Genomic DNA, 16,984 nt, shown 5'->3' on the forward strand with positions numbered 1-16,984 from the left:
TCCAGCTTTTGGGCTCCTCTGGGATTTAAGCACAGCAGAAACCTGGAGCAGAGGGATTGGGATCACCACACAGGTCAAAAATGATGAGGACCAAACCAGCCCACAGCATCTCCCTGGCCATGGCCTGGCAAATCTGCCCAGCTCAGCCCTCCTGCAGCCCCCCAAACACGAGGGGAAGGGAAAATGCTCTGCTGGAAAATCATAAATCCCCATCCAATGGCGCCGAGATCCCGCCTGGCTCCCGACCAGGTGGAGTTTTGCAAAGAATCAATTTTAGATTAAAAAAGGTCAATAAAGCCTGTCATGGAGCTTCCGTGCAAGGAGAGGAGACAACTTCATCCGAGAGAGGGTGAGAAATGAGCCCAGGGCTTTGTCCTTTGCTCTGCTCGGGACCTGCCACTCCACACCCCCCACCCTGGGGTTTATGTGCAATAAAAAGCTCCAATGACCAAAATTACAAAGAAAATATCGTGAGGAAATAAAAAAAAGGATCATGTAACTAATTGGGAGGATGGGAAATGGGAGGGAGCCATCAGGATCCAAACTTTGATCCCAACCAAGCCCTGTTGTGCCTCAGCTTCCCCAACATCCCTGGCGGGGTCAGAGCCTCATCCCAAATCTCCTGTGGGATGGAGAAGGGAGAGGAACACCCCCCATCAAGGCTGAGAGTCCACTTCTCTGCCACCCCACATCCCATGGAGAGGTGACAGGGATGTCCCCTGTCCCCCATGGCCACCTGGCTCTGGCAGGATCTGACCTGGATCCGACCCAGCCGAGCTCTGCATCCCCAGGGCAGGAGGAACCAGATGGGATCTCTTCCCCAGGTACACAAAATCCTCTCCTTCCACTAAACCCAGGCGTTTTAAGTCAAAAACCATCTGTATCTTTATGCCAGAGAGAGCTCTCCCTGCCAGGGGTATAAACAGAACACAGATAAATCAGGTTTTTTTCACTGAACTGATATTTTTACACCAAAAAGTCAGTTTTCTGTCTATTTGGGCAGAGCTGGAGCAGCCTGGGGACAGGGACAAGGCCAAGGATGCTCTGGCTTTGGGTCCAGGGATGGTCCAGCCCTGGGGTAAAGGATAGCTCAGCTTGGGGTCAGGAGTGCTCCAGCCCTGGGGGTCAGTGATGCTCCAGCCCTGACTTTAGGGATGTTCCAGACCCAGGGTCAGGTTAGGAGTGCTCCAGTCCTGGGGTCAAGGATGCTCCAGGCCTGGATCCAGGGGTGTCCCAGACCCAGGATCAGGAATGCTCCATCCCTGAGGTCAGAGGCCCTGGAATAAGGGATGCTCCATCCCCAGGATCATAGAGACCCTGGCTGTTGGGTCAAGGATGCTCCATCTCTGGGATCAGGGACAGTCTGGCACTGGGGTCAAGGATATTCCATCCCTGGGGTGAAGGCTGCTCCAGCCCTGACTCCAGGAATGTCCCAGACCCAGGATCAGGGCTGCCCCATCCCTGGCTTTAGGTCCAGCCCAGCCTGGGATAGTGGAATGTGTCTCTTCCCACAGCAGGGGTGGAATGGTTATGTCCCTACAACCAAACCACTCTGGGATTCTGTGACTTTCCCAGCCGCCTCCAGGAGGAAACACACATTTATTTAACCAACCTTTTCCCAATTTGAACATAATTAGCCCCCAGCTGCCAGTCACCATCAGCTCCATGGATCCCAGGTAATGGATCGAGCTCAGGCAGCTGTTGGAGAATCGATGGAGGAATTAAAATGAGTTCCCACCATTCCTTCTCTGTTGTCATCTTATCTCCGTGCTGGGGAGAAGGGCTGCACATCACAGGATCCATCATCATTTCGCCTTTGTAGCTCGCAAAATTCATAATTAACAAAAAATTTCTATTCACTTGCTCATGTAATTTAATTAGCTTTCCATTAAATGGAGACTAAACAGCATCTATTCCCCAACAGAGCAAATAATTGTTTTCCATTCTTTCAGAAATCATCACCCGCTCCTTGGAACTCTCTGAATTCATTAGGGAGCCTCGGAGCAGCAGGGGAAAAGGTGTGAAAGGAAGGGAAAAGCTGCAGGAAGGACAGGCAGGGATGAGAGGGGGAGGCAGGGCTGGAGCTGCCTTTGGCTGAGCTGGGATGTCCCGGGATGTCCCCACTGATCCCAGGATGGGGGTCCTGGATCCATCCCAGGAGCTCTGGGCGCTGCCTCCGCCTCCATCCGGGATCTCTTGCACGTGCTGGCACTGCCAAAGGGTCAAGGACCAGGATGGGGACAGGGATGGGGACACCCCCAGGGCCAGGTCAGGGTCACCTCCAGCCCCCCAGTGCCACTGGAGGCTGGGGATCAGCCCCCCCCAGCACAGCTCTGTGGAACTGGGGCTGTTTATCCAGATCCCAGGAAAGATTTAATTTCCAGTGGAAATCTCTCAAGCAAATACCTCCCTTGGAGGAATAAACCTGTTTGAGGAAACAATTTTCTCTGCTCTCAGATGAAGCCTTGAACGCTTTGCTGCTGCCATGGCCCAGGGCTGGCATGGATCCGGTGTGGGAGGGGAGCCAGGAGAGCCCTGGGGGCAGCTGGGACCAGTGGAACAGAGGGGACTGGCCCCAAATCGCCCTGGATGCTGCTGAGAACCAGTGGAAATGGAAAATTGGCCCCAAATCTCCTCAGATGCAGTGGGGAGCTACTGGCAACAGAGGGGAACTGGCCCCAAATCCCCTGGGTGCACCTGGGAGTGGAAACAGGGGGGTTTGGCTCCAAATTCCCCTGGGTGCAACTGGGAGTGGGAACAGAGGGCACTGTCCCCAAATTCCCTCAGATGCAGCTGGAAGCCAGTGGGAACAGGGAGGACTGGCCCCAAATCCCCTCAGATGCAACTGGGAACCAGCAGGAACAGAGGGGCTGGCCCCAAATTCCCCCTGGGTGCTGCTGGGAACCAGCAGGAACAGAGAGGGACTGGCCCCAAACCCCTCTGGGTTGTCTGCTGCCCAGCACAGGGCACTGTCCTGTCCACAAGGGGTGGTGGCAGTGCTGGCCCTGGCACCTCTGGGGTGGTCGGTGCCAGCCCTCCATGCTGGGTTCCAGCTTCTCCCAGAGCAGCTTCCCTCTCTCCCAGGGGCTGGGACCTGGACACACAGTCCAAGGGCTGGGCACTGCCCCAACTGCAATGAGCAGTGAAACCTCGAGCTGCCTCACCTGTGGTGCCTCCCTCCTCACTGCCCATCAGGAACAAAGGTTTATTTGATCCTGAAATTCCTTGGCACTGAGGAATGGGCACAGGGATGCTGGGCTGGGTGCTCACTGCTGTGGGGAGTTTGCCAGGGGCAGCTGGGCATGGACAGGGAGTGCCCACAGAGCTTCCCAGCCCTGGCTCTGTCCATCCAGGTCTGGTTCTGTCCATCTAGGGCCCAGCTCTGTCCATCCAGGTCTGGTTCTGTCCATCCAGGTCTGGTTCTGTCCATCTAGGGCCCAGCTCTGTCCATCCAGGTCTGGTTCTGTCCATCCAGACCCAGCTCTGTCCATCCAGGGCCCAGCTCTGTCCATCCAGCCCTGGCTCTGTCCATCCAGGTCCGGCTCTGTCCATTCCTCTGCTCCCTCAGCCCAGGGATTTATCCTTAATCCGGATCATTTCCCCGATCTGGGTCATGGCTCCATGTCCATCGTGCCCAGGCCATGGAGGGCTGTGCAGGGCACAGGGGGTGGCACCCAGGTACCCCAGGGTGGGATGTGGATCCATCCCACTGCAGTCCCCACTGCCCCATCCTGGGAGTTGCCCCTGCATGGCACCCCCAGGTTTCAGGAGCCCCAGGAGTGCCCAGAACTCAGGGCAGGGGAAGAATGATGCCCCTCCCTCACTTCCCTGCTGGTTCCTGGGGTGGGAATTAGGAAAAAAAACCTTTTTTGGTTCTTTTTAAGAAGCAGGACTCGGTAAAGCTCAGGATTGTTGTCACAGATCAGCCCCAAGGGTCTCTCTCCCCTCTGACACTTGGTATAGATCCAAATAAACCCATAAACCCTTGGGATTATAACAGGATCTAATTAAGCCCCGAGTCTGTGTGGCAGCCCCTCCCCAGCCAGGGGCAGGGGCTCATCCCTGGGCACCAGGCTCCCACTCTGGCATGCCCAGGATCCCCCCCTGGCACTCCCAGCCCCTCTGCCCGTGCCTTTCAGGCTTATTTAATACTCTGCAGTTAAAAATAAACCTCCCGTGCCTCCAGCCCTGCCTGCTCCTCTCCAGGGAGGGGTTTGTCTGCTCAGAGCTGCTCATCCATCACACCCAGAGATGGATCTGCCCAGCACCTCCTCAGGGCTCCTGTCACTCACCCACTGAGGGCAGGGACAATGGGACACCCCAGGGGACCAGGGACAAGTCCAGGGACAATCCCAGGGCTGCAGCAGCCATTCCCAAGGGATGCTGCCTGCCATTGCCACTGGGAGCCAGGGGAGTGACGGGAGGGGGAGAAGGGCAGGTGACAGAACCCAGGATTTGGGAGAGGGACTGGGGACAAGGCATGGAGGGACAGCACACAGGGAATGGCTTCCAGTGCCAGAGGGCAGGGCTGGATGGGATCTGGGGAAGGAATTGTTCCCTGGCAGGGTGGGCAGGGGCTGCCATGGAATTGCCAGAGCAGCTGTGGCTGCCCCTGGATCCCTGGCAGTGCCCAAGGCCAGGCTGGACATTGGGGCTGGGAGCACCTGGGACATGGGAGGTGTCCCTGCCATGGCAGGAGTGGCACTGGATGGGATTTAAAGTCCCTTTCCACCCAAATAATTCCATGAGTTCTACCTTGATGATCTCCCTGGTTATCTACAGGTGAGGACCTGGATTTAATACTGGAGAACAGAAAAGTAACCAGAGCAATAAACCCCAGGCACTGAGCTGTGTAAAAAGCCATTTATTGCAGTTTTAACTGTATCAAAAAACCCCAAAAGAAACAGGACAGGGAATATACAGGCCACGTGTGGAACTAAAACAAAAGTTCTCAATATCAAGGGATCTGGAAAAGGCTTTCATTGTCAGTGGCACAGCCAAAACAAAATTCCTTTCAATTCCAAGTCTTCCTGCCTCCCCAAAGAAAGGGGAGGTAGAAGAAGCTGCACAGTGAGATGTGGAGAGGGGACAGCCTGCACCAGGGTGGGCTGTCACACAGAGCTGCTGTCACCTTCTCCACTGGGAATGAATCCATCCAGCTCCTGCAAATCCAGGATCCTGAGGGCACAGATCCCACAGCTCCTTATGGGCCTCACTGGATCTCCCCCATGTACAGCCTTTTGTCACTGGATGCAGAGAGAACTGAGGGGGAAAGAAAAAAAAGGAATAATAAAATTAAAACAGAATATAAAAACGAAAATAGAATATAAAAATTAAAATAGAACATAAAAACTAAAATGGAATATAACAATTATCCCAGTGGTTTGAGACCTCCCTGAGGACACAGCACTGAACTCCTTTTTGCTGGAAGCCAAATTTCGGTTTGGCTATGGAATAGTGCTGTGACACTGATGCCAGGCTGTGCCATCCCCTGTCCCTGAGCTGCTGGGAACGGCTGAGCTGGGATGAGGAGGGAAAGATGGACAAACACCTCCGGAAGGCTCCCGAGGTGGGATTTCCATCCCGGGGATTGTTGAGGCTCTGCCAGCACCACTAGAGGGCACATCCGGCCAGGAAAGTGTCCCCAGGACAGCATTCCCTGGGAACAGGGAAAACCCAACCGGCTCCAGCTGCCCCTGAGCCACCCTGAGCCACAGCCACGGGAGCTTTGAGGCTGGGGAACATCCCCGAGATCACCAAACCCCACTGCCAGGGGAACATCCCCGAGATCACCAAACCCCACTGCCAGCCTGGCACCACCCCCAGGGTCACCCACAGCTCCTCTGAACACCTCCAGGGATGGGGAGCCCTTTCCACGGAGAAATGCTCCCAAAATCCAACCTAAACCTTCCTCTCCTCCTGTCCCTGTTCCCTGGAGCACAGCCCGACCCCCCCGGCTGTCCCCTCCTGTCAGGGAGTTGTGCAGAGCCACAAGGGCCCCCCTGAGCCTCCTTTTCTCCAGGCTGAGCCCCTTCCCAGCTCCCTCAGCCCCTCCTGGGGCTCCAGACCCTTCCCCTCTTCAGGAAATTCAAAGCACAAGAGGCACAAGAATGACCCAGAAGACACCAACAGGTTTAATCCCTGTCCAGGAGAGCTCTGGGGGTTTCTGCACCAATTCCCAGCTGGGTGTTTGTCACCCTGCACCAATTCCCAGCTGGTGTTTGTCACCCTGTCACAGCCTGGCTCCCCATGCAGGTGAGAATCCTGCAGTGATTTATGGGATTTACACTCCCAGGAGTCCCCAGCCATCAGCTGCACAACTCCATAGGTTTTTATCAATAGTTCTTTAATTTGTATTTGAAGCCCAGTGATTGGTGAGCCAAGAGGAGCTCAGCACAGGATCCCACACCCAGACAGGAGCTGGCTCTGCCCCTCCAGCACAGCCCCAGGCTCAGGCAGAGCTGTGGAACAAATCCAGAGCTCCTGGCCCCTGCCTTGGCTTTCGGATTGACTGCTGGTAATTTTTGGCTGCTGACCTGGCCAAGGTGAGCGTTTCCATGGAAACACAGCACCCTGCAGTCCTGCCCAGCCCCTGCTGGACCAGGAAATGGAGCCTGGTCCCAGCTCCTGCAGGGGGGTTCAAATGGCTCTGAAAAGCCACCACGAGCTTTGCATCATCCAGCTCTGATGTGTGAGACACCTCCAGGGCCTAAACCCACTGCACCAAGAGCTTCCTTTGGCTGGGATTTCGGGAAGGAATTGTTCCCTGACAGGGTGGGCAGGGGCTGCCATGGAATTGCCAGAGCAGCTGTGGCTGCCCCTGGATCCCTGGCAGTGCCCAAGGCCAGGCTGGACATTGGGGCTGGGAGCACCTGGGACAGTGGGAGGTGTCACTGCCATGGCAGGGGTGGCACTGGATGGGATTTAAGGTCCTTTCCAACCCAGACCATTCTGGGATTGTGATTTTGTGATGCTCTGATTTGCTTCCTATAGCTTTTAGGGAGGTTAGGACCTCCCAGGTGATCCATGTCCTCATGCAATCACCTAACATGGTTATATCCCTGCCATCCCAGCCATTCCAAACCCTTTCCTCATGGCCCCTGGGAAGGCTGGACAAGCCTTGGGCAGTGGCAGCCACCCAGGAACCACCCTGCTGCCCTCTGGGTGTCCCCACCCCAGTCCCAGTGTCCCTGTGCTCAGCCCAGGGTGCCCCCACCCAACTGGAGATGAGCCAACAAGGCTCTGCCACCCCTAAATCTGCTGATAATTGGACTCTGAGCCACTCTGCCAATTCTGGGGCTGCTTCCCAGAGGATCAGCAGCTCAGTGAGCCCTGGGGAGCTGGGGAGCACTTACTGATGGGTTCCTCAGGGTGGAAAGCCAGTTCATTGACAGAGCCAGCATGGCCAGGCAGTTTGTACAGGATCCTCCTGGAGGTGGTGTCCCACACGTACACAAACCTGCAACAGAGTCTTGGTCAGGGCAGGCATGGCACAAAGAAAACATCTGTGCCCCTGGTGGCTCTCCAGCTGGCTGGAATAATCTTTGTGTGGATAAACAGGAACTTGCCAGGTGAAAAATGCTGCTCTGACTGGCCCAGGAGAGCAGGGAGGAGTCAACAGGTCCAGTGGCAAAACCCTCCCTGCCAGCACTGCACATCACCCCTCAGGGCACAGAGATGGATTTGAAAGCTGGGAGGCCAAAGAAATCCTTGATAGTGCAGAGACTGGGAGAAAATCAGCACTGGGAATGGGGAGGAGGGGTCTCACCCTCACAAGCACCCCCCAAACACTCTGCACGTCCAGGGCTGGCAGTGAGGAGCCCAGAGCCCCCCAGCTCTGCAATCCCTCACAGCCAGCAGCTCTAAAGATGAGATTTCCTCCTGCTGGGCCACATGATCCACTTGCCAGCATTTGTTAGGGAGTGATGGGATCACACTGAGCCCTTTGATCACTCCCTGTCAGGCCTCACCCACTGCTGGGTCCTGCCTGAGCTGAGAATCCCCCAGGATCCTTCCCTGGGGGCACCAGGCACAGCTCAGCTTTCACACTTCTCTTAGAAATTATCTCAGAGTCAGGGAAACCGAGCCCAAAATCCCCGTGGCTGCTGTGGGAAGCTCTGCTGGGAAGCAGAGCCATGCCCTGACCCTGGTCATGGAGATTTGGATCCATCAGAACAGGATCAACATCCCCCAGGCCAGGGCAGGTGGCTGCACCTCACCTGCACAGGTATCCCACAGCCCTCCCTCCCTGCCCAGCACGAGGGAAGGGAATTTGGCACAAGGCTCACAGCTCTGCAAAACCAAACCAAAAATCAGGGGCTGGGGAGAGCTGATGCTCACCCTGATGTCTGGAAAGGCTGACCTGGAACACACTAAACAAATAAAATAGGAATTTATTGAAAGGATTCACCTTGGGCAGTGCAAGAACCTGGCTGGGGCTACATCCAAATCAAATCCAAGATGGATCCTGGTCACGAGTTTTACATTTTTATAAATTTTGGTTCGTCTACATCTTGGGGTCAACTGTCCAACCACAGCCCCAGGCTATGAAGTCTCAGTCCCCTGGCTTGTCCCTTGCCCCTTTTTGGATAATTGCTGTCCTTGATTCTCCAGCTAGAAAGGAATTGTTTTGTCCAACCACCCTGTGAAGAGAACTCACCAACCTAACATGAAGTTTCAGAGTTACACACCAAGCAGCAGAGAGTCTGGAAAATACAAAAGCTCAAACCCAAGGCATCAACCCTGCCCTGCCATCCCCTCCCTAGGGAGGTGGTTGAGAGTTCAGAGGAATTCCTGGGGCAGGAGAGGGGTTTGGTGGGAAGGGCAGCTCTGCTGTCACACCCCAGGCATCACTGGGCTCCCAGAGGCTGAGGGATGGGGACAGCCCAGGAACACGAGGACAATGGAACATTTTCCAGGAACACAGGGAAATGGATCCCTGCTCCAAGGGAAGGTCACTGTGCACCCCATGGCTCTCCTGCAGGGACTCAAACCCACTTGGCATGGGCAGCCCCTCCCTCAGCACCAAGGCTGGACCCTTCCAGGCTTATTTTGGGTTCCTCAGTTTCCCCCTTCCCTTCCATGTCAAGGCTTTGCAGACCAGACAAATAAGATTTGCTCATACAATCAGCCTGGATTTTCACTGAAATACTGCTTTTCACCCCCCAAAAAAGCCCTGAATGATTTATAACCCCTGCTGGCTGCCCAGAGAGGGCACGGGGTACCAGCACCACATACTCCTCCTCCTCCTTAGGAGCTTTGCAGGCCAGTGCTATTCTGTGATTTATTTTCTTGAGGGAAACCCTCAGGCCTGCAAAGTAAACCTTGAATCAGGAATATTTCAAGCTCAACTCTTATCTAGCAGACAGGAATTGTATCTGTTCCTTTCTCAAAGCTCTCTGCTGTTGTGGTTTTGAATTTGGTGTTGCAAAGGAGGCAAAGTGGCTGATTTTACTACAACACTTCTGAAAGGCTCAACAGCAAAAATAAAGTTTCAGGTAATTGTCCCTCCAACACAGACCCAGTACAGAAGGAGAGAGGAATCACTGAGGGAATGTTTTGTACTCAAAACAAGATGTTTGTTTAATCTTGCTTTGCTTTTCCTGCAGATACACCTAAAAAAAAAAAAAACCTCCCAAAAAAGAAGAATAAATGAGAAGCTCTGTGATAGCAGGAAGATTGGAGTGGCCTGGTGTGACCTGCCCCAGGAGCTGTCAGAGCCCTGAGCTCCACCAGCACCTGTAGAATGACAACACTGCCCCAAACTCCAGGCACAGCTGCCCAGAGCAGGGATCCAGGCAGGAACTGCTCACCCAGGCCAGGAACTGCTCTCTCCCATCAGGAACTGCTCACCCAGGCCAGGAACTGCTCACCCAGGCCAGGAACTGCTCTCACCCAGGCCAGGAACTGCTCTCACCCAGGCCAGGAACTCCCCCCATGTGCCCCCTCAGTGCCCAGCAGGGCTGGGGGCAGAGTCACAGCCCCAGCTCGTGCTGGGACAGCTGCCCCACTAAATCTGGCCAGGGAGGGCTCAAGTTCTGCCTGTCTGCTATCAGAACCTCATTAATCTGGTGATTGCTGCTGCTCCATGCCCTGGCTCCTGACCTGCAGGAATTCCTGTCTCCCTGGCACGGGATTTGGGCCTGGATTTGCTCCAGGGGACAGGGGTGTCCTTCACAGGGACCTTCAGACCCTGCTCTGCTTCTTCTTTCTGCCCTTTGCACTCCTCAGCTCACTTTACAAAATCTTTCATTTACAAGTCTCAGATGTGCCAATCGGTTTTTATTTCTCCTTAATTAAAGGAGAAGTCATGAATGATCTCTGGAATCCCAGCATGCAGGGATTTAACTGGGATTTGTGCTCCTCATCCTCCAACCCCACACACAGACCCTGCTCTCAAAGACCTTCCCAAGCTTCTGCCAGCACACCCAGGGGTCCAACCCAGTGGCAAAGATGTCCCTGTCACCTGCTGGGGAATCCTGTGGTGGGACAGGGCAGAGCCTCAGCCAGGTTTTGACAATAAAAACCAGATTTTACAACAGTCAGATGCTCCTGCACAGACACCAAAACAACAGAAACACATCCCTGTGGAAATCAGGAAAACTCCCTGAGGGCTGTTTGTGATTTCACACCTTTGCACAAAACCCTGAGCCTTGAGATTCTGATGCAGGAATGCTGCAAATCCATCATGGGTTGACGTGGACAGAGGAATGCAGTGACAACTCACCTGTCAGCAGAGCCTCCTGCAATTTTACTGCCATCTGGGGACCAGGAGCACCTCAGAAGGTTCTACAACAAAAGAACATGCACAGATCTATTTAGTTTCCCCCTCTCCTTGAGTTAAAAGCACCACATTAATGATCTCCCTTGGAAGATGAGATGGTAATTACAGATTTTATTTTTTTGCTGGAAACAGCCAGTGCCTTGTTATCTTACACAAAGTAAATGGTAAGTGTAGAAAATACTTAATTTACAGCTAATTACAGCTGAACTGAGCAAAGAAATCTTGTTCCTGAGGCTTTAATTGGAATCCTACTTGGAGTATTCATCTTTCTTTGAGTTCTTATTAAAGCCTTTCTGGCCTAAACTTGAAATGAAAAAAACAGTTTAGAGAAAAGTTAATAGCAGGGGGAATTGAACAAGCAATGGAGCAAACTCACCTTTTCAAAATTATGGACATTTCCCTGGAAAATCTTGACACATCTCTCCTTGGGGGCAAAAGGCCTCACGTCCCAGATCCGAACTGCAACAAAACCAAAATCAAAATCAGCAAGTGAGGGGGAAGGGAAAGGGCAGCCCTGGCAAAGCCCCTGTGCCCAGGACAGGCTCCCTGATCCCTCATTTCCCAAAGGGAACCAGCAGCTTTCCCTGCAGGAGGCAGGACAACAGCAGCAATGTGGAATTACAAAAAAAATCCCAACCTCCCATCCCATAATTGAGCCACGACCCTCCTTACAGGAGGCTTTTCTTCATCCTGCCACATCCCATGGGCACGGTCCTGATGGGCTCAGCCTCACTGAGGGACAGTGGGACAGGCAGGGTGGCAGCTGGGCTGTGACTCCTGCTGAGGGGACACAGCCAAGGCACCCTGACACGAGCCAGACCCAGGATAACCTGTGCCATGGCTCCTGTCCCCAGTGTCCTACAGGATAACCTGTGCCATGGCTCCTGTCCCCAATGTCCTACAGGATAACCTGTGCCATGGCTCCTGTCCCCAGTGTCCTACAGGATAACCTGTGCCATGGCTCCTGTCCCCAGGCCCTACAGGATAACCTGTGCCATGGCTCCTGTCCCCAGTGTCCTACAGGATAACCTGTGCCATGGCTCCTGTCCCCAGGCCCTACAGGATAACCTGTGCCATGGCTCCTGTCCCCAGGCCCTACAGGATCTGGGACAAACCCCCCTGAGGCTGCTCCCTCCACCAAGGACACGAATCCGTGGTTTTGCCCCGTAGCCAAACTCCCGCAGCCCAGCCCCCCTCAGTGCTGTTTCCCCAGGATGAAGGCCCACAGGTGTCCCTGGCAGGCTCAGCAGCTGTACCTGTGTTGTCCATGGCGTTGGAGAGCAGGTAGGAGCCCTCGGAGCTGAGGCTCAGGCCCGTCACCGAGTCGGCGTGGCCGCGCATGCTGTAGGTGAGCTTGTTCTGCCGCAGGTCCCACACCTGGCACAGCAAAGAGCCAGCAACGCTGGAGCTGCAGCTCCAGAGCATCCCACACAGCCTCTGAGCACTCACAGCTGCCAGCAGCTGTGCCTTCCAGCTAATGGGGTCTGGAGCTTGATGGGAGGTGTAGGAAAATGGGATTTGTGCTCTAGATTTGTAACTGGATGGGTTCAACCCCCAGGGAGTTACATGGCAGCAGAGCCACACTCGCAGGGAGTGGTTTCCCAGTGCCAGAGGGCAGGGCTGGATGGGATATTGGGGATAAATCCTTCCCTGGGAGGGGCTGGGATGGAATTCCCAGAGCAGCTGTGGCTGCCCCTGGATCCCTGGCAGTGTCCAAGGCCAGGCTGGACATTGGGGCTGGGAGCACCTGGGACAGTGGGAGGGGTCCCTGCCATGGCAGGAGTAGGATGGGATGATCTTTCAGATCCCTTCCCACTCAACCCATTCCATGATCCTATGAAAATACGAGGCTGGAAGTTGATGTGTGTTCTAGAAAGATAAAATTTGCCTTTCCCAACATTTCTAAGTGAATGTGTTCAACCTCCAAGGAGTTAAATGTCAGCAGCCCCATGCCTGCAGAATTCCTCTTGAACTGGTACAGACTCCCCAGATCCCCCAAATCCTCCTTCCTGATGGCACAGAGCAGGAGCTCCCCAGTTCCCAAAGAGGGACAGGGGGACAGCTCTGGTGGCAGTGTCACACCGAGCACTGACCGGGACAGGCTGGGGACAGCTCTGGTGGCAGTGCCACACTGAGCACTGGCTGGGACAGGCTGGGGACAGCTCTGGTGGCAGTGTCACACCGAGCACTGACTGGGACAGGCTGGGGACAGCTCTGGTGGCAGTGTCACACCGAGCACTGACTGGGACAGGCTGGGGACAGCTCTGGTGGCAGTGTCACACCGAGCACTGACCGGGACAGGCTGGGGACAGCTCTGGTGGCAGTGCCACACTGAGCACTGGCTGGGACAGGAGTGGAGGGCACAGGGACAACCTGAGCCCTGCAGCCACCAGGACAATCAGCTGAATGAAACGCTGAGCTCACTCTTACATAAGAACTTTCCACACCAGCAGGTGCCAGGGGGAGCTGCAAACTCGGGCAGAGGGCACACAGGGGACATGTCACCACATTTTCTTCCACTGACCTCACCCATGGCTCTGTCACAGCCTGCCAGCACAGCCAGCATTCCGTGCTGGCTCTGGCAGGTGACAGCAGTGCTGAGACACCAGGAATGCCAGGCTGTCACTGCCAGCCTGGAACAGCTCCCTGCCACTTTACTGGCCCTGCACCACCAGCAGGGATGGACACAGCATGCCCAGGGGGGCTGGGTTGTAAAATTCAGCAGGTGACCCCCATGGCTGTCCTTGAGCAACATAAGGTGTGACAGGACAGACAAGTGAAAAAGGGACACAGGGTCCTACCTTGATGTCATTGTCGATGCCTCCAGAGATGATCTGGTCACTGGTGTCATTGAAGGTGACAGCCAGGACCTGGTAGGTGTTCTGGAATGTCTGGACAGCAGCTTTTTTCCTGATGTCCCACAGCTGGAAAGAAACGTGGCACTTATAAGAGGTGAACACAGATATTTAACAACAAAATCACAGGGAGCTGCAGAGATATTGGCAGAGACTCAGACTGTTCTCCTGAAATCCCTTTGTAGGTCTCAGGAAATTATTATAAAAAACGTCCAATGTGGAAATCTTTATTAGAAACATTAAACCTGGGGTGTTTGGAGCAGAGGAATGAACGGAAGGAAGAAGGGGCCAGCACAGATTTCAGGAGAAGGAAAAAGAAGCCAGCACAGGAGATTTCAAGAAAGAGAAGAAAGGGCCAGCCCAGATTTCAGGAATAGTTTTCTCAAGATTTGCTATTCCAGGGCAGCAGAAAAAGCCCAGCTGAGCAGCTCAACCTTCCCAATCCCCCCGAGAAGTACAGAAAAAAAAGGAGCAGTGAAATCTGATGTCACATTTTTGACTCTGAACTCGGGAATGAGAAGATAACGAAATGAGTAACAAAAGGCTGAATTCAGCCCAGTTAAAGGGAAGATCCTAAAAGCTTCTGCCCCTCTTTTCCCCAGGGCACACCCTGACCTTGACAGTGCCATCATCGCTGCCAGTGCACACGAGCTGGGGTCCCCTCCGGGCCGGGTAGCAGGAGTTGACAAAGGACGTGTGGCCCTTGAGCCTCTTCACCCTCTCACCGGTCTCGCTGTCCCACACAGCCACCGTTTTGTCCGTGGATGCTGAGAAGAGCATGCTGCAGGCAACACCCACTGTGAGGGCTCAGCTCCCTTCCCATCCTCCTCTCAGGAATAACCAGTGGGAGAAGAACCCCCCCCCCCCTTTGGTGGAGCCTGACTGAGCCTGGAGTGGCTGCATGGACAAATTGCCTTTAATTCCTGCTATAAATTGTTTTTCTGCCACCTCAAGCAGCGTCTGGGATGAGCAGAGGCAGCAAGGCCCAGCAGCAATGGTGGAATAGCCTTTTAAATTATCCAGGGTCTCACTTGTTCTATCTCCACCTCCCCAGTGACTCCCAGACACCCAACACAAACTTCCCTGTGTTCCCAAAACTGCATCAATGGCACTGGTGGGTGCCAGGTGTCCCCAGATCCTTTGCCCACACTGGGAAAGCCACAATACAAGGACTTGGTGTCCATGGACTGAGCAAGGGCAAAAATTCCAGAATCATTTAGGCTGGAAAAGAGCTCTAAGATCATCGAGTCCAAGCTGTGCCTGATCCCCACCTTGTCCCCAGCTCAGGAATTCCTGGGACACTCCAGGGATGAGGACTCCAAACCCCCCTGGGCAGTTCCAATCCCTGCCCACCCTTTCCATGGGGAAATTCCTGCTGCTGTCCCCCCTGAGCCTGCCCTGGCCCAGCCTGAGGCCGTTCCCTCTCCTCCTGTCCCTGTTCCCTGGAGCACAGCCCGACCCCCCCGGCTGTCCCCTCCTGTCAGGGAGTTGTGCAGAGCCACAAGGGCCCCCCTGAGCCTCCTTTTCTCCAGGCTGAGCCCCTTCCCAGCTCCCTCAGCCTCTCCTGGGGCTCCAGACCTTCCCAGCCCCATTCCCTGAGGTTCAGGGAGTCCCTGGGGTCTCTGAGCAGCAGCAAGCCCCTGCCCACACCTGCCATCTGTGTTGTAGTGCAGCTCCATGACAGCCCCACTGTGTCCCTTGAGGGTGGCAAAGTTGTCACAGTCTCCATAGACGTTCCAGAGCACTGGGGGACAGCAAGGGAGAGGTGAGCACAGGAAAACCATGGGAACAGTCTGCTGTGAGCATGGAGCTGATCTTTGGCATTTCAGCCAAGTGAAGGATGGACCAGCCCCATTGCTGAGTTCCATACTGCTGTGGGATAATCCACAGCAGTAACAAAACATCGTGTGAGCCCCAGGGCAGAGGTGATTTAGGAGTTTTGTTTAAGGTCAATTTATTAAGAAAAATTATAATCCTTGCTTCAGTAACCCTAAGCATTAAAAACTGCATTTCTGCAGACCTCTGGAACCTGTGTGAGGGGCACACAGGGCTGTGGCCAGTAAGACACAATTCCAGCACCATCAGGATGGGGCCTGGAGAAGAACTGGGAAAAGCTTCCAGCATCCCCCTGGGGAGGCAATTCCCACTCAGGACCCAGCCAGGTGAGGGCTGAGCTAAAACCCCTCAGCAGCAGGGCCTGAGCCTCTGTGAGCCCAACCTCTGGGACAGCAGGGGACAGCAGTGACACTCACAGATGAGCCTGTCGAAGCCAGCCGAGGCCAGGGTGTTGCCATTGGGATGGAACTTGCAGCAATAAACCTCCCCCTCGTGTCCTGACAGCAGCATGATGGGGGCCTGCAGCGAGGAGCAGCGCGGGGGGCCCTGAGGGACACACGGACACCGTGAGGGGACAAGGGACAAGGCCAGGGTACAGCCAGCCTGCCACCCCTGCCAAACATCTTGACCTTCTCACAGCACATCCCACCAGAATCACAGGATACTGAGGTTGGAAAACAGCTCCAAGATCATCAAATCCAAGCTGTGCCCGATGCCCACCTTGTCCCCAGCCCAGAGCACTGAGGGCTAGAGTCCTTCCTTGGGCACCTCCAGGGATGGGGACTCCAAACCTCACTGGGTAGCCCCTGCCAAGGCCTGCCCACCCTTTCCATGGGGAAATTCCTGCTGCTGTCCCCCCTGAGCCTGCCCTGGCCCAGCCTGAGGCCGTTCCCTCTCCTCCTGTCCCTGTTCCCTGGAGCACAGCCCGACCCCCCCGGCTGTCCCCTCCTGTCAGGGAGTTGTGCAGAGCCACCAGGGCCCCCCTGAGCCTCCTTTTCTCCAGGCTGAGCCCCTTCCCAGCTCCCTCAGCCTCTCCTGGGGCTCCAGACCCTTCCCAGCTCCATGTCCCGGACACGTTCCAGCCCCTTCTGCACTGAGGGGCCCAGAACCGAACGCAGCACTGGAGGTGCCTCAGCAGTGCCCAGCCCCAACATGCTCGTGGCCTTTCCATGCTATTGCAACCGCCCCCGGCCTTCTTCCCTCACCTCTCCACCCCATCCCGGATCTCCTCCCACCCTCCCCTCACGTTGCCCCCCTTACCGACTGCAGCAGAGCTCCGGTCGGCGGCTGCCCGCCCGCACCGCCCGTGCCCGGCGCCGCCGGCAGGTCATGGCGAGGCCGCTTGGCGGGCACGGGGACGAGCGGGAGGTCGGGGCCGGGCGCGGGGGCGACGCCGGGGGCGGCGGGGGCCGGGGGGGGGCCGGGAACGGGGCCGGGGCCAGGCCCGGGGCCCGGGACCTTCCGCTTCTGCTGCTCGATCATGGCGGGCGCCAGGCCCCGCCCCCCGCGC

General features: G+C 55.4%; 1 protein-coding gene across 1 annotated transcript; it reads right to left on the minus strand.

Annotated features, from left to right (window-relative positions):
* Positions 1-4,849: 4,849 nt before the first annotated feature.
* On the minus strand, positions 4,850-16,956 carry SNRNP40 (small nuclear ribonucleoprotein U5 subunit 40). The gene is made up of 10 exons (XM_014887590.2): positions 16,735-16,956; positions 15,891-16,020; positions 15,289-15,382; positions 14,254-14,419; positions 13,585-13,707; positions 12,040-12,160; positions 11,160-11,242; positions 10,727-10,788; positions 7,356-7,459; positions 4,850-5,262 (listed from the first exon to the last, which is right to left on the minus strand). Exons 1-10 carry the CDS (start codon positions 16,954-16,956, stop codon positions 5,213-5,215), a joined length of 1,155 nt encoding a protein of 384 aa, XP_014743076.1. The 3' UTR covers positions 4,850-5,212.
* Between the last annotated feature and the right edge of the window lie 28 nt (positions 16,957-16,984).

The sequence above is a fragment of the Sturnus vulgaris genome, chromosome 24 (assembly GCF_052056855.1).
Source record: "Sturnus vulgaris isolate bStuVul1 chromosome 24, bStuVul1.hap1, whole genome shotgun sequence".
In the NCBI taxonomy this organism is placed as follows: domain Eukaryota; kingdom Metazoa; phylum Chordata; class Aves; order Passeriformes; family Sturnidae; genus Sturnus; species Sturnus vulgaris.